We start from the raw sequence: 24,173 nt of genomic DNA on the forward strand, positions 1-24,173 counted from the left end.
ACCGGCCTATTTTCAGCCATCGCCCTGCTATTTGGAGGTCTCCATCGGTTGCATCATTATAGCATATGATCAGCCTGCGTTTTCAGCATCTAATGCCAAGTGACAGATTGCTATCATCTCTCCCACAAGCTACTGCTGCAATACGTGCATTTCTGCTGTCCAGCAGGTGGTCTACATCAACAAATACCTCTTGTATTGTCGCTTGACACTTATCTGCCTCGGATCATCAATTTTCAGCCTTCTTTGGTGGTAGACTGCTATTTTACTAGATTTCGGCCGTTGATTGCTGTGCTTTAGTGACCAGCCTGCTGTCCTTCTTTATTCAACACTCTGTCATCTCTGACTGGTGGTCACAACACTTGGGATCCGTCTCCGATGGACGCTACTCTCGAATACTCCATTGCTTTGCCCTTGGGCATTTTGTACACTCTTACATTCATTTACAACATTGATTCACTTCAGAGTTTCTTCTCTCTGTGTTTGAGTTTTGAGTTTTTGCATTTTGCGTTTTGCGTGTAGGGTTTGAGTTTTGCTTGTCTTTGTCCGAGTCTTTGTGTTTCAGTCTTGGTCGTACATGATGTGTTTCCTTCGTGTAAACCCTAGCATATCTTCTGAGTAATACCCCTAAGTAGATGGTTATGAGTTAGATTTGAGCGCTAACCTTTGAGTGAAGGGGCCCTCAATATTCTTACATCCGTATTGTTGGGATAAAGGCCCTTTATTCACCTTCGTGTATAGTACACGTGTATTATTTAGTTGCACATGTGAATGTACCCTTATGTGCCCTAAGTATAAATACATTTTATTCTTTGTGTACCAACACATTGTTGGTACACCCAAATCGAATCGTACTCTCTCTCTCTCTGTCACTCTCACTCACCTGCTCACTCCTCTAGTTAATAACTCCAACAAGTGGTATCAGAGTATCAGGTTCTGCACGCTTCCTGAGACCAAGGGCAGCTGACAGTGCAGGCAACTCGCAAATAGATTGAGAAGACGGCTGCAGGGAGTAGGGGTACGTGGACCAGTCGGCAGGTGCTCATGACTAGGTAACGGGTGTGGACCAAGCGGTAGGTGTTGCGCACATGATAGGAGTTCGTGGCGGCTAGCGAAACTAGGTCAACGCAGGGAACCGGCGTGGTGGACGGAATCATAGAGACTAGGTGATGCACAGGTCACAGATTTGAGCATATCTAGCCCGAAAATTTGGGGCGTTTTCTAGATTTGATCCCATTTGTGCCTGGCAGTGACATTCGTGTAAGAAATTGCAAACATTGCGCGTGTTGACCTCAATCAAATTGGGGATTTTGTCAAATTTGTCAGAATTTTTCTCAGAGTAAAATTTCTTGACATTGGACCTGAAAAAATTGGCGCTTTTCATGTTTTGCTGAAGTTTTACTCAGCCGGGTCAGATTGATTGACATTTATGCACTGTTGGACCTGGAATTGTGACATTCTGTGCAGAATTTGGTAAATTTCTGTAGTATTTGCCGGTGGTGTGGCTGGTTTATGTATAAACAAGAGATATTTATTACTATTTGAGGAAGAAACAGTAGTGTATTTGCTAGTTCAGCTTGTGCTTTTGCAGTTCAGTGCATTTACTCGTGTTCGTGATAAAAATGGCTGCAACTTCTTCCAGTTTTGACATTAAGAGTTTGATGGAAATCAAACGCTTTGATGGTCAGGGCTTTGACCTTTGGAAATTGCTCTTAAGGATTGTGAGGATGCTTTGCAGGAAGATAAACCTGCACAAATGTCTGATGTAGAATGGGTCAGAGTTAAGAAAAAGGCCGTGGCTTACATAAACATAGGTGTCATTGATGACATTTTGACAGACATTAAGGGCTTAGATACAGGTTATGCAATATGGGAGAAGCTGAAAACTACCTATGAGATCACCACACCTGTTAATCAAAAGCATTAAATACGCAAGTTGGTGAATATGTGACTAGATGAGTCCAAGCCTGCAGCTGAGCACTTGAGTGCATTTACTGGCATTTTAAATCAGCTCAAGGATGCAAATTTGGATTTTGATGATAAGCTGAGGGCCATCTTTTTTATCATGACACTGCCTGATTCTTGGGAGACCTTGGAGGTTTCTCTCAACAATAACCCCAATCTTTTTGATCATGACACTGCCTGATGTCCTTACCTCTTTGAAGAGGGTTGATGGAAATGGCTCTTAACTTGACTTTTGTAATGACTGTCAGTTTGGAAAGTAAATGAAAAATTCCTTTTACTCTAGTGTCTCTCGTAAGTCGAATGTCTTGGACTTAGTGCATTTTGATGTATGTAGTATGCTCGTGAAATCGTTGGGTGGTGTTGCATATTTTATCTTTTTTATTAATGACTGTTCTAGGAAGATTTGGGTTTATTTGTTGAAAAAGAAAAGTGAAGTGTTTGTTGTTTTTAAACTTTTCATGCATTTATGACCACTCAGACAAGTAGAATGCTTAAATGCTTGAGAATTGATAATAGGGGTGAGTTCACATCTACTGAGTTTAAGTCTTTTTGTGACTTGCATGGAATCAAGAGGGAGTTTACAACTCCTTACAGCCCTTCTTCAAATGGGGTGGTTGAAAGATACAATAGGACTTTGTGTGAAAGAGTGCGGTGCATGCTGTCCACTGCTAATATTCCACATGAATTTTGGGGAGAGGCACTTAAAACCGCGGTTCGCATTTGCAACTGCTCTCCAAATAGGCCCTTAGGTAATGGCACTCCTGAGGAGGTTTGGTCTGGCAAATTGGCCTCATATGACCATTTATCGATATTTGGTTGTGATGCTTTTGTGCATGTTAGAGATAAGCTGAGGAGTAAACTTGACCCGAAATCCACCAAAGGCATTTTCATGGGCTATGGTGATGAGGGTGAATTTGGCTATAGAGTGTGGGTATCTCAGACCAAGTAAATTGTTTGCAGCCGTAATGTCGTGTTTAATGAGGCAAAGTTATTGTAAAGTACTTTAGCCGTTGATGAAGACATGAAAATGGTCAAATTTCAGAATTTGCAGCCACCTATTACTTCAAATGGTGAGCCTTATGATGCTGTACCACAGGCTGAAATTGATGATCAGCCGGTTATTTTTGAGCCAGATAATGATGAACAACAAATAGAAGCACAAGGAGGTCATGGACAACAAGATAGACTTGCTAATTATGAAAAAACAGGTGCTGGTAATGAAAATGAAGGTGCTATACAGCATGAACAACATGCTAGAAATGGCTTACAGTAGCCAATAAATGCTGAAAATAACATACCTCCTGATGTGGACCCAATTCTTGAAGATGTAGATCATTGGGTACGCAAGTCTACACGTTTAAGAAGGCAGCCACATAGGTATAACCCCTCTTTGCATTATGTGATGCTTACAGATGAGGGTGAGCCTCTACATATAAAGAGGCCAAGTCATGTAAATTCAGCAATAAGTGGGAGGTAGCTATGTAGGAAGAGATTAAATCTCTATATGCTAATGATACTTGGGATCTTGTGTCGTTGCCCAAAGGAAGAAAGCCTCTTCCAAACAAATGGGTTTACAATGTAAAGATAGTTGATGGGAAACCTAAGTACAAGGCAAGATTGGTTGCTAAAGGGTATGCATAGAAGGAAGGGATTGACTTCCAAGAGGTCTTCTCACCTGTTGTGGAGATGACCACTCTACGTGTGATTTTTGGTCTCATTGCTATATTAGACTTAGAGCTGTACCAAATGGATGCGAAAGCAACTTTTTTGCATGGTGACATCGATGAGGAAATCTACATGAAACAGCCCAAGGGCTTTGTAGTTCCTAGAAAAGAGCAGATGGTGTGTAAACTAAAACGTAGCTTGTATGGGCTGAAGGTAGCACCACGGCAGTGGTATAAAAAGTTTGACACTTTTATGCTCTCTCATGGGTTTACACGCAGCCATGCAGATTATTGTTTGTACACGAAAAAGGATGCAGATGGCAGCTCCATCATACTTGCTTTGTATGTGGATGATATGATGTTAGCTGGGAAAAGAAAGACTAGCTTGGATACTCTTTAAGATCAGCGGAAATCAGCTTTCTCCATGGAAGATTTGGGGAATGCAAAGCATATATTGGGCATGAGGATTCGTAGGGATAGATCACAGAAATTACTGTTCTTATCTCAAGAAAAGTACATTGAAAAGGTACTGGATAGCATTAACATGGCTGAGGCTAAGTCTTTTGGGGTGCCCTTACCTCCATATCTTAAGCTTTGTAAAGCCAATAGCCCAAAAGATGACGTGGAAGCCAATGCTATGAAGGGAGTTCCTTATGCATCAGCTTGTGGCTCTCTTATGTATGCTATGGTTGCTACTCGTCCAGACATTGCTCATGCAGTGGGAGTTGCTAGCAGGTTTATGTCAAATCCTGGCAAAACAAATTGGGAGGATGTCAAATGTATTCTTCGATACCTAAAGGGTACACAAAGAAAGTGTATTTGCTATGGGCAGGGTGCACTTAGTTTGCAGGGTTATAGTGATGTAGACATGGCAGGTGACTTGGACACTCGTAGGTCCACTAGCGGGTATGTCTTTACAGTTGCCGGTGGGGTCGTTTCTTGGTGTTCCAGGTTGCAAAACATCGTAGCACTGAGTACTATTGAAGCTGAATACATATCAGCTCTATTGAAGCTTCTAAGAAAGCTATATGGTTGAGCAAACTTGGAGAGGATCTCAGCATGTCTATGGGTACTGTAATGTTGGGATGTGATAGCTAGAGTGGTGTGTATGTGGCTAAGAATGCCATGTATCATTCATGCACAAAGCATATAGATGTGCGATATCACTTTATCAAACAGATTCTGGAAGATGGTCTAATTACATTGACCAAGATCAAAACACAGGACAATCCTGTAGATGTTCTCGCCAAAAGTCTAAGCAAGGCTCAGCATGATCATTGCATACGACTAGTGGGAGTTGGTTAGAGGTTCATTTTGGACCTTTAAGTGGAAGGTTGTTGGGATAAAGGCCCTTTATTCACCTCCTGTATAGTACACGTGTATTATTCAGTTGCACATGTGAATGCACCCTTACATGCCCTAAGTATAAATACATTTTATTCTTTGTGTACCAACACATTGTTGGTACATCCAAATCAAATCATACTCTCTCTCTCTCTCTCTCTCTCACTGATCTGCTCACTCCTCTAGCTGCTAACTCCTCCAACATGTATGGCTACGTGTTTTCTTTCAAAGGCGTGCAGTAATGCTTTTTGCCTTTGCCTTTTGAGCATGGCTTTTTCTCTTGAGGTGGTATGGTTTCTAGTGCCCTCCACAACATGTTCTTCTTAAAAGTACTCAATGCATTTGTGCTTTAAAGCATGCGATGTGTTTGCACCTTTAGGAGCACTTGATGCTTTGAGAGGAAGAAAAAGCATGACATTGTCTAGGGTGATGGAGGCCATGGCATCTCGAGTTGTGCCTTGAGCTGCACATGCTCCTTGTGTCACCCACAACCACCTTGAGTCAATGAAGGCAGCTTTGCCTTGAGTTGGTGAAGGCCTTGTCTCGAGTTGCCAATGAACCCATCTCAAGTTACCAACAAACTTATATTGAGTTTTTCCATGAAAATAATGATGAAAATCAATCAATAACAGTAAAAACCCTGCAATTTACTGATTTTTGTTTCCCTTTTAAGCATACAAAAACTCAGGTCACTTGCCGGTTGCTTATAGTGCAAGATTCGTCTTCCTAATCTATGACATGCTAAAATTTCACATCGAGCTCGTCCTTGTGAGAAAGCCTATCTCACTTGAATTGGCGTAATCTGCCCATGGTCTATGGTCAAAAGATCAACCAAAGAGATTCCATCAGTGTCTCGGTAGTGGAACCAAAATGTAGATAAGAATCTATGACTTACCAAACTTGGACAAAAATATGCATATCGGTCATGCACTCCCTTTGGTCGATTTCCTCGCAATCTCTCACACTATGGGACCTCGTTCCGCAAATTCCCACTCACTCAAGTAGCTGTATGCAAAGCCGGAAACTTCTCAAAGCAAGCAGAAATATTCTAAACAGTAGATAAAGCAAGAGAGGACGCACCAGCTGTTTTAGTCTAGGATTCATTGATGAGCTTCCAAGCTCTATTGATTCCACTAAACACGCAATCACCAGGCCCCGCCAATCTCGTTCCCATGAGATTGCATGAGAGTGTGCTGCCTTGCTTAAACCTCCAGTCCACACTGGCATACCTCCCATGAGATTGTACCATTTGGAGCTCATTGTTACTAGACAGAGCTCTATGGTTTACACACAGCCATAGTTAGTTTCCTTTCTTATTTTGCTTTGTGCTACATATTTTATCCAGACAGTTGTACCATCATACACCTGATTGTAACTCATGGTCTCATCGGTCATTTTGGCCCTTTGTAGACGTTAATATATCATTTCATTTCATATTTATATCATTTCTCTCTTTGTCTCTCTCTATCACTGAACCTCGCAGGTCGTGGCCTGTAAATGTAGGAGAGAAACCTTACTTCCCTTCACAATTTCTTCTCTACTTTGCTTAATGCCATGCATGCTCTCTATTCCTCCCCCATTATAGCCAAAATCTCCTTCTTTTTCTCCTCTCGTGTGGCGGCTCTTTCCCTACATGCCCAAAAAGCTAAGCTTTTTGTTTAACCCCTTTTTGGTTCCTTCCCATTAAGATGTACAAAACATATGAGATTTACATGCTTTCCATAGCCTTCTAATGACTAATATTAGTGTTCAAGACATTCAAGCACTTTGAGATTAGTGTGATTCTCCTTCTCCTTTCCAAGAACATCTTCTTAATCAACCTCTTAGATCATGGTTCTCTGTTACATGAGTTTCAACCTCTCTGCCTCTAAAGTTGAGCCAAGCTCAAGAAAATAAGGAGATGAGATGAAGACGCCCACAATAGAGAGAAGGGGCACCAAGAAGAGAGTTAAGCTATGGCACCCTCACAAAGCTTCTCTTCTCAAGCTTGCATGCGATGGCTCCGTTATGAGGATAGAACAAAGAGGGAGTTGACAACTAGAGAGAAAAGATAAGCCTTTAGATTAGAAAACCATGGAATGAATTAGCCTAAGGTTTTCCCAGCTTAAATATGGGCCTTCTTTTTTACAAATGGACAAGGTCCAATTTTTGAAGGTGCCTGTGACTCGAAATTTCATTCATACACGTCCTTAGAGGTCCTAGTGCCTATCCAACTTCTCATTAAAGTTCATAACTCAATCCTCTCACAAGCCTTTAAATGCACATTAAATTGTGTTACAATTTGCACAAGAGTTTATAAAATTCCAACCACTCAAATTTACAGTTCAGCATGTTTCTAGGGTCTTTGCTACTTTTGGTCTTCTTTGGTCTTTTTTAGTAGCTCCCATGTCTTTTCTCTCTCTGACTTTGAATTTTATGAAATTTTCCATCGTCATTCCCACTTGATCTTTTTTTTTTCTTTTTTGGGTAATTTTGTATAGGCACTTGACAGTGCGCCGTTCCTTGAACATACATAGGGTTAACATGCTGAAAATTTCCAGCCAAAATAAACAAAACATAAGGCTTATGAAGAATCCAAAACTTCTACTAGAAACCCATCAAATGCATCTCTCAATAGCATATCTCAACTATTCTAGCCAAATAGCCATAGCAAAGCATAAACTAAGCATAAACCATGGCTGAACTATCAATGGAATTAGTGGCAAAGCCTGAAGAATGCTCCTGTGTCTCTTTCTTGGGCTTGACCTTTGCTTTCTCCATCTTCAAATTTCCCCCTCTTGTACATGTAGTAAAAGCTTTCGTGGACCTAGATCTACTCGCTAGCTCTTTCAGATGCTCCTCATGCTCCAAGACAAGCAGGGCAAGCTCTTCCCATAGACGAGTCTCATGGGTCCTTGAGCTAAGAAGACCGGTGTAGAAGACATCATACTGCAGAGATGACAGTTGAGTCAAAAGAATCATGGTTATATTCTCCAAAGAGACGATCTTGTTGAGGAAAGAAATCTCATCCTTGCACTAGCTGTAATAGAGGAGCTAGATGAGTGGCATGAATAGTATACTTGACAGTGAGGATGGTTTACTGCTACGGAGGCACTTGAGAATTGTCAGCATGAAGAGATGTTGAGAGTCCTACATAAGTGCATCCTATATCTGAGTGGCCCAACATCCATAGATCTGGTTTTCAACAATATGGATCACATTTTCGGATTCATTTTTCTTCTCCATTCCTATGTGCAAGAACCATAAATCATCTCCCCAAGAACGTGATAGAGAATGTTTTAAAACTGAAAGTGAAGGGTGGTGAGAGAGAAAGCTAAAAAGCTTTATTTAAAAGCTTTGAAGTTTACATGCCTTTAAGGACTTTCATGTAAATCCGTTTTTCAGCATTATCAAACTATTTAATTAGTTTGCAGAATTAAATAATCTAGAAAATTAATTTCAGGCCTTCTGATCGTGCCCAAAATTAAATGTGTCCATCCATAATTGAATTGACTAGGCCATTGCAACTTGGAGTGATCCCCAATCTTTGTTGACCCTTTGATTGGCATTAATTAATGCTAGTTCCTAGTGTCACCATTGACACTTATTGGCCAAACAACTATCCTAGGGTCAAAACCGAGTTGATATAACTTATTACAACTTTTTCCTTTGACACTCACTGCATCCTCGCGGTCCTTGGTCTGTTACTATACAATAACTACCATGTGCTAAACAACCTTGCACATTTGATTAATAATTTAATCAAATGTTATTGGCAAGATTAAAGCATCTCAAAATTTAACATTCGCTTGACACACCCTTCCTTTTACAGGTTGACACTCCGGTGTTGTGACATCTCCATAGGCAATTGGATAGCCTACTGGGTGCTTCTCTTTTGACATCACGGGTCCCTCCGCTGATGCTTGCTGACATGGACCTTTGCTCTCTACACTGCTAGAGTGTATGCGTCTATCCCTAGGCACTTGTTGTGCCACTTCTCCCTTTTGGACCACATAGTTTATTTTGCACTAGCTTTCAGATTTTTATGCTCAAGGCAACAAGACGCATTTGATGCACACTGAGTCCTTTTGAACCGAAGGAGGATCACTTGGTACCTTGCATCCCTGAGAGACTATGATTGTTGGATACAATCTCCTCATTAGTTCGCTTCTTCAAGAGATAGTGGTTGTTTGACACCTTCCATTACTTCGGCTCCATTTAGTCACCCTAAAAAATAGTGCCGAAAAATTGATGATGTACGAATGGAAAAAGGCAACATAAATACTTTCTTTTATCTAAAAGATTTCTACAAACTCATATGGAAAACTACCCAAATAGAAAACCCTTGTAGGATAAGGTGAAAGAGGAGTTAAAACCTACAGGGGCTACATATAGCCTATCAAACTAGTCCTTGTTTCAAGCACTTTTTGGATTGTGAGACAACTATATCTGAAAACATCTTAAAGAGAGAAAGTACTAATATTTTCCATCCTCGAGTTTGAGAGTCTTCCTTTGCACTTTGAAATCCCTCAAAGTGATGATTTTGGTACAAACCAAACATTCATATGTTAAAAAGGAAAAATATTTTTTCATCCTCAACTTCGAGAGTGTGACTTTGGACTTATCTTCTGAGCTCTGGCTCCACTGTATTAGCTTTTCTTCACATAGCACAATTTAGTGCTTCTTGTGTTTTTGAGTTTCTCCTCTCTGAGTGTTTGCCATACACACACTGTGTTTCTCCCCATAAACCCTACTGTCTCTTTGCATTGTTGCATATTTTGAAAGGCGAGTCTTCATCATATATGGGTCTCGGTTCGGGCTTTATCCATGCGGCCTTGGCGATGGATGTAGGGGCCTCCCTTCTAGTTTGCTAGTATAGGTGATATAAAACATGCCTCACAACTCTCCAATGCTAGAGAGGGAGTGTGAGAGGATGGTTAAGTGGGGTGGTGACTTCATTTATACTTTTGTATAGGTGCATAGGATTTGGAGAGGGGTTTCCTTGATGCATTGTTTGAAGTCTGGTAGTTTGAAATCTTGGAGCTGGGATTGTCATCTAGGTTCATGATGAGCTGTTTGACACAGAGCAGGATTGGCTCCTAGTCGCGGAGTTCACATGAGGGGACACTTTGGCGGTTTAGCCAAAGGCATGGAATCCATGGTCATTTGTGTTGTAGCATTGGTGAGAGGATGGTTACATGTGCTACTTTGGAGGCATTGTTGATAGACATTGAGAGCTGCTATGGTTCTTCTCTATTTTCAAGAGGCGGTACAATTGACATCGACCTCAGGTTTTCTCTGAGGCACCTTGGTGGTGGGCTAACTACCCATTGCTTGGATATCCATGGTCCTATATGATGGTCATTGTTGTATGTATTATGATGAGTCCTTATTTTTGTATAGTGTCATGCACTAGATTACTCATGATGTGAGAGAGGATGTTAGTGAACATGTTAGTGCATGTGCGAGTCTATGTATGTTCCAATGGGCTGGGCACAATAGAGTATTTTAGGCCTTTTTTTGGTGCTTCATTTATGAGATTTTGGATATTTTATGCTGGACGATGTGGTACATATTTGGCATTATTTTATACCTATATATTCATGCTCTCCCCTTCTCAGTGTCCTTCACTCTTCATACCTCCATAGCACTCCCTCTTGTCGACATTTTCTAGCTTGTGTTTTGCTGTTCAGCCCTTCCATACAGCTACCACATCATCAACCTGATCTATGTTTGCAGATTTTGCACTCTTTGCTGCCCGTTTTTGTCATTGATCCGACCTACACAAGTTGCATTTGCTGCTGCTTGACACATTAGGATGCTGCTTGCTGCGTCTTGGGATCCGTAACCCTAACCCTTACCGTGTCTCTTTATCAGTCTCTATGTTTGTCATACAATTGTACTTGTATTCAATAGACAAGCATTTCTTTCTAGATCCACCATAACTTGCGACTACTCAGCAATGCCAGCTCTAATGCACTTTCTAGATACCTAGTAATTACAAAGGAAACAAATTCAACGGATGACTCTTCTTTATTTTTATTTTCTATTAGAAAAAAGTGATTCTATTAATAAATCCCCTTCTCTGCTTTATTTCTCGTATAGTCTGAGTTGGCAAATGAAGTGAGAGTGGTTTGCCGTTCGAGCTATTACAAGAATCTAGAATATAAAATCATCTTGGGATAGAGTTGTGTATCTCATGTGAGCAAAGTATCACCTTGAACTTGCCATTGATTGAAGCATACAAACCTAACTTGTATCATCACAATTGATAGGTTATGAGAAGCTACCCAAGAGTTGCATCTTTCCATCACAAGTATATATATATACGTTGCTAACTAGCATGGTGTAACCAAAGGATTGAGGTATATTGTTGTCCAAGTGTAGATGAGAAGTAACCCATGTAGCAAAGATAGGCTCATATTTTGTTCAAACTTCTTGGACAATCGATCTTGCAAGTTGCAGGGTACTCTTTGGAGGTGTTTATTCAAAACTTGTCATGATAGCCAAACTCTTGTAATACACCGGTCAAGATTAGTCACTTGTGGTTGTGACTGACTATTCACTCACCTCTCTCCTCGCCCTCAACCTAGAGGAAAGAATGATTCTATTAATGAATCCCCTCCTCGCACCAATGCTTCATATTTAGTGTGAGTGGCAACATTGCCACCTGTTATTGATGAATGTTTGTTGGGGTAGGTGGATCGTGTCAAAATAGAATGTTGCTACATACCATAGCATGATTTGGAATGCATAGAGTTTATTACATCAATAAAAAATGTATTGCTTGTCGCTTTTGACAATCCAAGTCTATTTGTTTATTTACGTATTGAGGAGATAGAGCTTTTTAGAGTTGTGCATCATGGATGTTTCGGGTTTAAAGAATCATAGGAATATTGAAGGGACTTGTATAATAGAGGGAAAAATGTGTGCATTTGGTATCATTAACCCACATCTCATGACTTGTTTCTTACTTGTCCATGTGTCAAATTGGTTACCTTAACCTTTTCTTCATTCTTGATCGATCTCACTATGGAATAATATCATGCTTCCAAGTAGTAAGCAATTAAATTTGGTGCAATACTCTAATGTCATGCAAAGTATCTGTATCTTATGTCGGCGAAAAACTTTAAGAAATATTATTTTCTTCCAAGAAAACAAAATTTTAAACAACGCTTTGGAAGAAAGTTGAAAATTTTGATCCGGATAAGTAGTTATATTTTATTGACTCTTTCTATCTTGTTATTATAAGAATTATAAGGATTTTTCTTCTTATTGTATTAATATGATATATTTTTTTGACAATCGACCTTTGATAGTGCAGGGCTTTGATCGGTCTTTGCTGTCGCGCATACGCAAAGCCCAAGGTGGCAAGTTTGGTCCTGGCAAGGATGCTGTAAGAGCTCACTATAAATTTTACAATCTTGAGGTTCCACATTGTTAATTTTTTTGAAAAAAAACACTCATTGTGTCCTTCTTGGTCATTTTGGTTTGAATGATCTCTTAACACATTGGAACTTTTTATCTTTGTGCTAGGAAGGGTTTTTTCCCTTGTGAGCACCCACTTGAGTCTTGGGGACTGGGGGGCCGGGGTACTTTGATAACTTAGAGATATAGGGCACATTCACTTCCACTCATTGTTATTAAAATGTGATGATGTTCCAAAATTTAGTGCATGTTTGTGCTAGGGTGCACACACACACACACACACTCTCTCTCTCTCTCTCTCTCTCTCTCTCTCTCTCTCTCCCCATAATGGGAGACATGTGCACACAATTTTTTTTTCCCGTAATGGGTTGTTTATATTAATTACGAAAAAAAGTACGAGATCAGAGGATTACAAAGTTTGGAGTGGCCCTAGGCCATCATATATAAGCTAGTTACAATGGATTCAACAAACACAAAAGAACAAGTATGCAAGAGCCACCTTAGGACTCAATAGACATAGGATCAAGAGTGCTGTTGAGATTTTGCTGCATGGGCTTGGGCCTTCTCTACCAGTGTCTCCAGTACATTGTTTTCAAAGAAATCTCCTAGCACTGAAAAAAGATTGGGCCTTCAAGAATCGGCCCTTGAGGAGGAAGGTCCATCTATAGTGTGGGAGGTAGAACCTGGGTACTTGCAATCCCGCGGAGTATTCACTCAATCATCTGTGTCGAAGGCCATTAGGGTTGGTGGATCACGTGTGGGCTGTTGTTGTTGTGGCTCTTTGGGGGATTGCGGATCCTTGGGAGTGGTAGAGACTGAAGTTTGCACAACTTGACGGCGCCAGTAAGTGCGGAGAGGGTCCAATGACAAAGAAGGGCCAATAGGTACTACAAGCATAGAAGTCTCCTTGGCTTTTCCTTTTCTGTGGCGGGCTTCCATCCATCCTTGTGTCCCCAGATTTGAGGGAGGAGCTGGTGTTTTTGGTTTTGTATGGCTGGCCTCAATAATTTGTTACTAAATAGGATAGGGGGTGTGTTTTGCTCTTTCTACAAAGGCTTGTCCACCATGGTAGTCTTTCTATCTAGGCATTATGCGAAGAAGTGACCCAGCTGTCCACAGGAGACCAGTTGGGCCTCTTTCTGGTTGCATTCCAAAGCATGCATATCTTGTTTCTGTTAGCTACCTTCAAACTAGGGGGCACCCACACATAGCCGGAAAAAGCCATCTCATCCTTGAGGAGGGTCCAACAGAAAAATGGGCATCACTCCACTTCCACCCATATCGGACATGCTTGCTTGAGCAGACATTGGAAATCTGCCATTGGATGCCAAGAAACAATATGCCCCAATTGTTTATAAAAAAAAGAAGGGCTACTTTGGAGAAGAAAGTCCCGAGTTGAGGGAGAGCGAAGCACACCCTCATAGAAGCCATGTGGACGAGTGAAAATCTCCACACCATCAGTCTAAAGAAGTGATACCAACCACTGATGGATCCTGGTGAGGACAGGGATCCAGCCTGTAAAGAAGAGAATAATACCTCGCTCATGAAAGGCAGAAAAGGAGCAAAGAACCTCATGGGTTTTCACCTATGCATCCAAGATCTCTTCCTCCGTGCAGGCAGGAATTTGTCGATGATTATGCTCAACATACTCCTCCAAAAGAGAGTTAGCAAACTCTAACAGCTGCTCCCAATTTGGCTTTGGCAAATCCGGCAAAGGAGAGGCCACCTGTGCATATGAGCATAGTGGAGACTTACCCGGATTAGGGGCCTCTGGTGCAGCAGAAAATTCTTCATGCTTGCTGTGCTTGATAGAAGGCTGATCATCATGGGGTGATGAAGCCATCTCATCAGTGCAGGGGACCATATCTACTTTTGCTGCACCATCTTCGACATCCATGGCCGGGTCTCTGGCCACGGGAAGTAAATCAGTGCAGTCCACGAACAGGCATCAGCCCCGAATAGAGAAGGTGCAGTAGTGCCCTCCAAAGGGCAAGGGCATAGGGCACAGCTGAGGACAGAGGCATGGTGTAGTCAGCCTGGTGTTGACACAGAGCAAGGCAGAGCAGGTACCATGAAGGTCAAGCAGGACACAGGGTACTCTGTGTGTTGGGCAGGAGCCCTGGCCTAGGGCAGCCATGAACAACAGGAGGACAAGTGGCCTTCAGGCTGTGAAGCAAGCTGCCAGTTGCAGGGTGACAGGGCGGCTCCCTTTGCAGAAGGTGCCCCGCAGCAAGTCGAAGACAAATAGGGCACAGGGCATATAGTTGAGGGGGCACAGGGCAATGAACAGTCCAGAGGCCTGAAAACCCTAGGCAACAGGGCAGGTGGCGACCATCACCTCTCTATCTCTCTCTACACACACACATACTCTCTCTCTCTCTCTCTCTCTCTCTCTCTCTCTCTCTCTCTCTTCTCTCTCTCTCTGTCTCTTTCTCTCTCAACTCTCCCGCTTTTGGTGAAACCAATGTTGTGGAGTGTAGAGCAATCATGCACTGATTGCTGAAGATATCTTCAAAAAAAGGGAAAATGGATCAAATGTAGTCTCATTAAAGACAATGATTCTCTTGTCTTACAGGTGGTCCAAAATCCCCAAAATCTGACCCAAGTCAAAAAGTGAGAGAAGCCTGTAAGAGCTGTACAAATTCAAGCAAAAAAGAAGCTTTTCTAGCCAACATGGGACATGCCCATACATGCACACACTTACCTATGGACATGGATTGAGAGACCACAGGTCATCATGCTATCATGGATGATTTGCAGCAAACCATTAGTACCACATGAGATCATTAGAGCTGAGTTTGCTGCACTCCTCATGATGATGGAGGAGGCCCTTTCTTAGACTATCAACTTCATACACAGAGTACATGACATGCATCTAGATGGACTACCTAGGACAACCTTTGAGGCCTCTCGACAGCTGCATTGGAAAGGTCTATGAGGGGGCAGATCGCATGATTGAGAAGCTAGGACAGCTTGGTTTGGATGATGCAAAGTATCAAGAAGTCCGAGATTTATGTGAGGCAAGATGGAATGCTTATCGCTCACCTATGCATGCAGGAGCATATGTATTAGATCCAGAGTTCCAAGGGTGTGGTCAAGAGAAGGATGAAGAGGTAATGCAGGGTTGCGACATAGTACTTTCTAGGTTGGTTCCCAATGATACTAAGAGAAGATTGGTGAAAGATCAGCTTGGTTTTTATAGAAACAAGTTAGGAAGGTTTGGGTCAGCTAATGCACAAATAGATCGGTTTAAGATTGGGACTGCCTTGTGATGGGAAGATTATGGGGCACATACACCTGAGCTTTAAACATTGGCAGTGCGGATTTTGTCTCAAGGTGCAAGCTCCTCTCCCATTGAGCAACTATGGAGTGTATTTGGGCATGTTGCAAAAAAAAAAAAAAAAAGGTTTGGGGACAAAACAAGTGAATGACTTGATATTTGTTAGTAGTCTTTTGGATAGTCTTGTTGCTAGTGGCAGCCATGTATGATCCAATTGTTACTTTGAGAGACTTTCAAATTCCAAGTTGCCATATTTTGTCAACTATACTTGTTTTTTTTTTTTTGCAAATAAAATGTGGCTAATTATATTACTTAAAAAAACTGATTACAACGGAGTGCTCATACTCAACAGACGAGTTGGACTAATGCAAAGTCACAAATACATCATGTATACAAGCCTCTCAAGGTGGTCTGGGGGGGGGGGGAGGGGGCAAGAAGCCATGGAGGGGAGGGTGTATCGCCATCTAGGGCTGTCTGCCTACATCACGAAAAACAGGTCCTGGCAGCCCTAGATATGCATGATGTGACAACGGAGCTCCTGATGAGCCCTGGACTCGCCGTGCACCTGATACCAACGGCCGCGGAGGGAGTGGATGATGGAGGTCCAGAGCTCTGCTAAGGTCGCCTATACTGAAAGTCTCTTTCCGCTGAAAGCTTCTTGACAGTGCGCCTTCTAGATATGCCATCCAGTAAGACTTCCTATGATCTCCCATACCTCCAGCAGTTTGCTGTGGGTTCGAGTACACCTGGCGGATGGGTAGAGCCTCCAAACCGACCACTGTGCACGACCTTGCCTTGATAATGAATATCGTGTCCTGCATCCCTCATATAGAAGATGATGGCATTGGTTGACTGCTTGCTAACAGAAAGCTCCCCATGAGATACATCCAAGGCTGGGTGCTATATGGCGAAGGATGCGGCATACTCCTCTCCACACGAGCTGTGCCTCCTCACATGACCAAAGGTAGTGCTTTGGGGTTTCCAAAGGTTGCTGTGTGCAGCGCTTAAAACCTCCCTCCTGCATCTGGGCAAGCCAACTTCCCACCGCCAAGCCTCCATGTGCCACCATCCATAAGAAATACGACACCCTCCTCGACCTCCAACTATCCCATAGGCGACGCCAGAAGGTCCGTCGGAAAGACTCCATGATGCTGTGCTCCGCCCAGTGCCTGCTATGTGACGGCGCCCAATCCATATCCTCGTGCATCAGTATGTGTTTGCCAATCCTGGTAGTGTAGTCTAGGAACTTGGGTGGCTTCTTGGCAACCGCAGTGGCCGGCTATAGCCACTCTCCTGGATCCCACTCCAGCTCATCAAGTGGTCTGCCCTCCCAGATCCAAAGGCGCCACTCCCTGAGCTCCTTCCAGAAAACATAAGGGTCTAGTCGCCATGTTTTCCCCTGAAGGCCCACCATCTGAATCTTCCTCCACGAAAGGGTAGCTATCCCCTCATCCTCCTGCCCTTTGTCAAGGGCCACCCCCCCGAAACGGTTAAGAAAGTCCCTTGCGGGGTGCCGCCCACTCTACCTACTCCGTGTAGGGGGGTGCATGTTAGGGAAAGCCTAGTGGCCCATACCTCCTCAGGCCCTATTGGCTCTTGTATTGGGAGAGAAAGCCACTCCAGAGGTATTGTTGCGTCTATCTCCCTTCTCCTCAACTCCACTCCTCTCTGGGAGCCTGATACTTGCTGCAACGCCTCCTTGTCCGCCATCCTATACACCTTCCGCCATGTCGTGATGGTACGAGCCGAACCAGCCTCCCAACCAGCCCACTGGATGTGGGGGCGCTCGCCAATATGTGCCCCTTTCCGATCTTTGACTGGAGGATTCCAGATCACCGGCTGATGGTCCATCTCCTCTTGGCAGCCTGGGGGGCTCTGGATTAGGGCCTTACAGAGGCCCTGCCACATGCGGAGTAAGCTGCGTAGGAAATGTGATCTAGGGGGGTGATCTGGCCTGATGTGAAGATCCATCTCATGGACGATCTCCACTCACCGCCAAGCCTCGATCTACAGTCCTGAAGGTCCTCCTACAATAAGACCTTCCAGGTCTGCCCATTTGGTGTGAGGCCACGGAAAACTAGCTTGCCCAAGAGGGCCATACTCTGATACTTTGGGTCTATGATCCCAAGTCCTCCCTCTGACTGATGTCGTATGATAGTCGCCCATGCCACCTTGGCCGGGGAATCCTTGGAGCCGTCTGACCCAGAACAAAGGAACTTCCGCACTAGGCGGCGAAGCTGCACTACGCAGGATGAGGAGAAGCACCAACACGAGGCGATGTACCAGGTCGTCGCTAGGAGCACCTGGTTAACTACCAGGGCTCGGCCGGCTAGTGAGAGGCAAGCCGTGTTCTAGTAGGTGAGCTTTCTTCGAATAGAATCGAGGATTGGAATAAACTGCTAGGCGAGAGTGATGTCGAGTCCCACCTGAAACCCTAGGTACCGGACGGTATGCCCTCGACACATGCATCTAAATCCTAGGTGGACATCCCACTCCGTGCTAGAGTCCGGGTCTGTGAGGAAACCAACCGACTTTTGCCATTTGATTTTTGCTCCCGTTGCTGAACAGAACACCTCAAGAGCCAGCCTCACTCTCTTTGGCATCAACTCATCGTCCTCTAAGTAGAGTACTGTAATCATCTGCATACTCTGAGTCTAGTGACTCAGTCTTCTCTCTCACTCGAAGTCAGAGGCTGGGTAATCTACTCACACGAGACCTGAGGAAGTGAGACATCACCTCTGCAAAGAGTAGGAACAGGTACGGGGCCAGGGGGCAGCCCTTTTGGACCGATCTCTCCAGCCAAAGCTCCTCCCTCTGTCTACCACCTATGAGAACCCTGCTGGTGGCCGATCTGTAAAGTGCAGCGACCCCGCGAATCCAAGCTTGGGGGAAACCTAACCTCACTATAGTGCCCTCTAGGAAATCCCAGTCCACCCTGTCATAAGCTTTCTCGAAATCCAAGAGTAATACGGCGAGTCTCTGCCCACGGTGTTGAGCCCACTCTGTCACCTCAAAGAAGGTGAATACATTGTCTAAGATACTTCTATCCTGGACAAAGCCTGTCTGTGTGTCATGGATGATGTCTCGCAGCATGGGGCGTAGTCGCCCACCAATCATCTTTGCCAGTGTCTTATAGGCCACTGACAATAAGGTGATCGGTCTCCACTGGGAAAGCTCCAATCGGTCTCCCCCTTTGGGGAGAAGACTAATACCATGCCATCCAGACCTGCCATCAGTAGGGGGTCCTTCACCACCTCCCAGTATGTAGTAAAGAAGGCTTAGAGAGGCCATTCTCTCTCGGGCATTTCTGCCCGTCCTGTGTATGGAAAGCCTTCTCTACTTTCTTCTCTGTGAAGGGGGCTAGGAGGAAAGGCCCCATCTCCTCTGTGACGAGGGATGGGATGTGATCCCAGACTTGCTGCCTACATCACTGTCCTCTAGCTAAGGCTATCTCTGTTGTAAAAGGCGCCTGTAGTAGTCAGTGGCAATCTCCTTCACCTTGTCTGGGGTAGAACGAGTCCTCCCATACTTATCTGGAAGGCTATGTATCTGCTCTCCTGAGGTGCGAGGATGGTGTACCTGGTAAAACTCCTTGCACATCGTGTCCCTCTTCCGCGTCCAAAAAGCGACTAAGGTGTGGAAAGAGAAGTCTGAGCGCTTGTTCTCTAAGCCAGCAATGGCTGCTCGTGCTCGCACCTCCTGTGCGTGGAGGGTGGGATCCCTTTGTGCCTCCTGTAGTAATCTCTGCGTGGCTGCAAGGTCTCGCCGGAGAGCTCTCTCCTGCTCCTAGCTCTGCTGCTTGGCCTGTATGGTTGTCTTTTGGCAGATTCTACTGGACTCGGCTAGGACCTCTGCAACTTCCTCTGTGATCCGGTCCCTCCTGTTCCACTCCCTAGCCCAGAGCTGCTCTATCTATCTCGTCACCTCCTCCCTCCTATAGATCAAGTCAGGGATCCAACAGGATCAATTGTCTAGGGTAGATGTTGGGAGATCTAGTGTCAGGAGAACCATGCAATGATCAGACAACATGGTGCCTGCCAACTGCTCAATCTGGCCTCCACGAGAGCCTCCCCACTCTCCCACATAAAACCCATCCAACTACTCCAGCAGTACTCCACGTAGCCGCCTGTATCCCCAAGAGAAGTCCAGCGACCTCTCCCTCCTGTGGAAGGCAGGGTCTCTCCAGGCATTGCGTGCACCAACTGCTAACAGAAATACCTCCCATGCCTCCTGCTCCTCCGGAGCCATGCCCTCGTAGTTTCTACCTTTGCCCTTTTGGTCCTCCAAAGCCTCGAGGTTGTTGAAGTCTCCTCCAACGATCCAGAAGTCCACCTTTGGGAGTCCATCTGCGATCTTCACCCAGAACCTGCTGTGTATCCTAACCTCCGTAGGGGCATAGATATTGAGGACTCCAAAGCACGAGTCCCCAATATCCAATTTGATCCATAGAACTCTCCCTGCCACTATTGTCCCATGGTCTCATACAGAGGCGGTGAGACTCGGACCAATAGAGGTGCATACACCTCCACTCTTGCTGTGGGTGACTATGGCGTACTCCCAATAAGTGTGCGAGCTTCCCGGGAGTACCTTCCCTACCCGCTGGGCTTGGGAGGGAGTGAGCTTGTGCTCCTGTAGAAGTAAAATGTCGATTTGTTTGGCAAGGGCAGGCTGCAGCTCTTGCCGAACAATCAACTTCTTGGAACCACGTATCCCACTGTAGTGGAAACTATTCACATTCCAGGATGCAAGGTGTAAGCTCATGGGGAAACTTGCGTTGATCACGTTTTACCGAAAATCTTTTGCCGAAAGCTCTGCCACGCTCTGATCGATCCGAAGTAGACTCCTGACCTGCAAGCTCTCTCTCCCTCTTTTTCTCTCTCACAAAGCCAAGACTGCAAGTGAGGCTTTCCTTGGTCACCCAGGATCTTAAACCCTTGCTGTGTATAGTGTTAGCCTTCCCGATCACTCTCCTTGCGACTCCGACACATGTAAGGACTCTTTCTTTTCCATTTTTTTCCTTGTTGGGCCCTGTTCAGGCATGTTTAACGATAGCGAACCCTAAGCTTTTCACTCCGATTTTTCCCTCCTATCCTACTCTAAATGCAACAAAAATCAAAAGCAAAGTACTGAAATGATTTTTCCTACTCAACTAAAAATACTTACTTGTAGCGTGGATTAAAAACCCAAAACCTCAAGCGTGCAAGCGCTCAAGCTTGAATCTGTTGTCTTGGCAACGAAACCAAAATGTAGAGGCGAGCTCGAGCTCAACTGCCAAGACCCACGGACTGCTTATTCTTTCAAGCATTTCAAGTAAGCACTAATGGCTACCTCTCACATAGCCGACGCGCTCTCCCTCTCTACGAGTGTGGTGAGCTTACCTTGATGCCCAATTGAGTTGCTTTCTCTCTCAAGCACTCCTAGCTCCACAATTCGTGATGCACACTTAAGTATCCTCAAACATCCTCAAGTCTCTTCGTGCAAGCTCCATCCTGCATAGCCACGCGCGAGACGAGAGAAGAGAAGAGAAGAAGAAGAAGAGAGGAGATCGTGGAGGGCTTCACCTCCAAGATCCCTCACCCTCACACACTCACTGCCACACTCATTGACACTCCCTCAAGCACTCACAAGCAAGCAAGAGAAGAGAAGAAGAGAAGAAGAAGAGTCCACTTTGCCACACCAAAGAATGAGCTCTCATTCACTTTTTGAACTTTATATACATGCCCTAAAATCCCATGGGCATCCATCCCCTTTTCACATGGCCCGTTGTGGCCTAGGCTCTTTTTTTCTTTACCCTAACTTCCTAGCTTAGTCCTACCGCTTGTTCACGGTTACAAATTGCATAGGAGGGAGCATGGCGCTCTTTTACAGAGGTTTTCGTTGCGCCTTTATATTTAAAGGTGCGCCTTCTTGCTTTTGGCTTCTTGCAGCTTCCATGGTTGCATCTTGGACTCCTGGTGGTTGTTCCCATGCTTTTAGATTTTTTCTTGGCCCAGTCTCTTGTAGGGCACCTTTTCCTTTTCTCTGCCTTGTGCTTTTCTTTTTGATGCCTTGTTTTTCACTTCCTTTGCTTTGCAGTAAACACTTGGGCTTCCCATTAGTCCATTTCACCTTGTAAACCCATTTGTTAGGGATAGCTTTTCTATCCTTGGGCAAAGATACAAGGTCCCATGTGTTATCTGCATACAGAGACTTGTCTCTTCTTGCATAGTAAGCTTCCACTTTCTCTTGTTTTCACATGATTGTGCCTCTCTAAATGTCAGAGGCTCACCCTCATTAGTCAACAAAATGCAGTCAAAAGATGGTTGAAACCTCTGTGGCTGGCTTCTAACACGTGTAGACCTTAGTACCCAATGATCTGTATTGTTAGGCAATGGACCTACATCCTCAGGTATGTGTATGCCATTACCTGGTGGCTGTTTCTCAGCATTTCCTTGCTGCCGTAACCTGTTTTCAGCATGTTCTTCTTGCTGTCCTATTCCATCCTGTGCATCTATTTGCTGTCCATTATCTTCTAGCTATAGCATAATGGGTTGCTGCTTATTTTCAGCATCAAAAGGAGCAGAATCTTCAGCTAATGGCTATTGAACGATTGGATGTTCATCCTGAGATTTGACCTTCTTTTTATCAAGGTCACCATGTGTAGCATTTTTCAGCAATTTTGCCCTCATTAAATACTATGTCTCGGCTGCGTACTATCTTCCTTCCCCGAGGAAGCCAAACTCTATAATCCATATCTCCCTCATCTCCATATCCCATGAAGATGCCCTTCATGGATCTTATGTCTAGTTTGGTCCTTTGATCTACAGGTACATGCAAAGGCATCACAACCAAAGACACGCAAATGGTCATATGAAGCACATTTGCTAGACCAAACCTCTTCAGGAATGCCATTTTCCAATCCACGATTGGGAGAGCGATTGTATATATGAATTGCAGTTTTAAGAGCCTCTTCCCAAAACTATTGTGGGAGATTAGCTGCGGACAACATGCATCTGACTCTCTCACAAAGTGTGCGATTATATCTTTCAGCCACACCATTTGATGCAGGATTATAGGGGGACTGTCAACTCCCTCTTAATACCATGCATCTCATAAAACTTTTTGAACTCATTAGAGACATACTCACCCCCATTATCCATTCTTATATCTTTCAACTTAAGCCCTTTCTGTGTGGTAACAAAAGCATGAAACTTTTTAAAAGCATCCATGACTTTCTATTGAAATCAAAGTTTCATAAGCATCCATGACTTTCTACTGAAATCATCAATAAATGTAACAAAGTAACGTGCATCCCTATATGGATTAACAGGCATAGTGCACACATGAGAGTGTACTAAATCAAGATCATTGGACTTCTCAAGGACACCAGAGTAATAAGGAGACTTCACATGTTTTCCATATATGCAATTATTACAAAATTCGAGACCAGAGTCTTTTACATCAAATCTCCATAAAGAGGAGAGAACCTGAAGGCTTTTCTGGCTCATATGGCGAAGTCTTTTGTGCCAAAGTTCCATCTGTGAGTGAACTTCAGCCACAACCAAGAACTTGCCAGGTAATGCTTTACAATGCAAATAATATAAAGTCCTCCTTTTGCTGCCTTTAACAATCAGCATAGAGCCTTTGTGAACCTTCCAAGATTCACCACCAATGGTAGTAAAATACCCTCTTGCATCAAGCTATCCAACTAACAGTAGACTTTTGTTTATGCCAGGTATGTATCTAACATCATGCAAAATCAGCTCTTGGCCATTTTCAAGAGCCAAGTGAATGGTACCTACACCCTCTATCGCACATGTATAGTTGTTGCCCAAGTAAATCTTGCCTAGGCAACCTGCAGTGTATTCAGTAAATCTTGCCTAGGCACTGCTGTCCACTATCCATGATTGTGACGTACTGCTGTCATAATATCTGCATCATTACATAAGGCTACAACAAGTATCTCTTCAGTGTCAGGAAGCTCTTCAATGACCACACTTGATGCAACATTTGCCCTTACAACTTGTTTTGAGGAAGAGCTGTCATTATCTTTCTTGTTATCCTTCTTTTTCTTACCCTGCTGTTTCTTTCTTTCTTGCTCTTTCTTGAAGTACCGGCAATTAGGCTTTTTATGCCCTTTATGCCCACACTCGCAGTAAGCAATATCCTGCTCTTTGCCCTTGCTTTTACTCCTACTTTTGCTTTTATTTGCTGCATTATCCTTCTTTTCTCACCTGCTTATACTCCTACTTTTGCATGTATTTGCTGCATTACCCTTCTTTTCTGACTTGCGTCTAAGGTGATAGGCATGTATTACTTCTTTCTCCATTGGACTTTCTTTTGATCTTCTCATTGAGAATAGAGCTCCTAGCACCATCAAAGGTGAAAGGAGGGTTGTTGCTAAGTGAAATAACCAAAGACTCCTAGCTATTAGGCAAAGTCATCAACAAGAAAATAGCCTTGAATTTATCATTGAAGGCCGGCAAACCAGAGTCTTGTAACTGACTCAAAATCCCTATGAAAGTTTTCAAATGCTG

The 24,173-nt window shown here is 43.9% G+C and overlaps 1 protein-coding gene across 4 annotated transcripts in view; it reads left to right on the top strand.

Annotated features, from left to right (window-relative positions):
* Positions 1–24,173, top strand: part of LOC148016664 (uncharacterized) — a 124,287-nt gene that overhangs the window by 61,951 nt on the left and 38,163 nt on the right. For 2 of the 4 annotated variants that reach the window (XM_087663731.1, XM_087663732.1), the window contains exon 5: positions 12,274–12,345. The exons of the other annotated variants lie outside the window; for them this stretch is intronic. In XM_087663731.1, coding sequence (XP_087519857.1) covers positions 12,274–12,345 — 72 coding nt within the window. The remainder of the gene's footprint in view (positions 1–12,273; positions 12,346–24,173) is intronic. 4 annotated transcript variants of the gene reach the window in all.

Source organism: Lygodium microphyllum, chromosome 23 (genome assembly GCF_053477565.2).
Source record: "Lygodium microphyllum isolate KBCC chromosome 23, Lygodium_microphyllum_v1.1.10, whole genome shotgun sequence".
Classification (NCBI taxonomy): domain Eukaryota; kingdom Viridiplantae; phylum Streptophyta; class Polypodiopsida; order Schizaeales; family Lygodiaceae; genus Lygodium; species Lygodium microphyllum.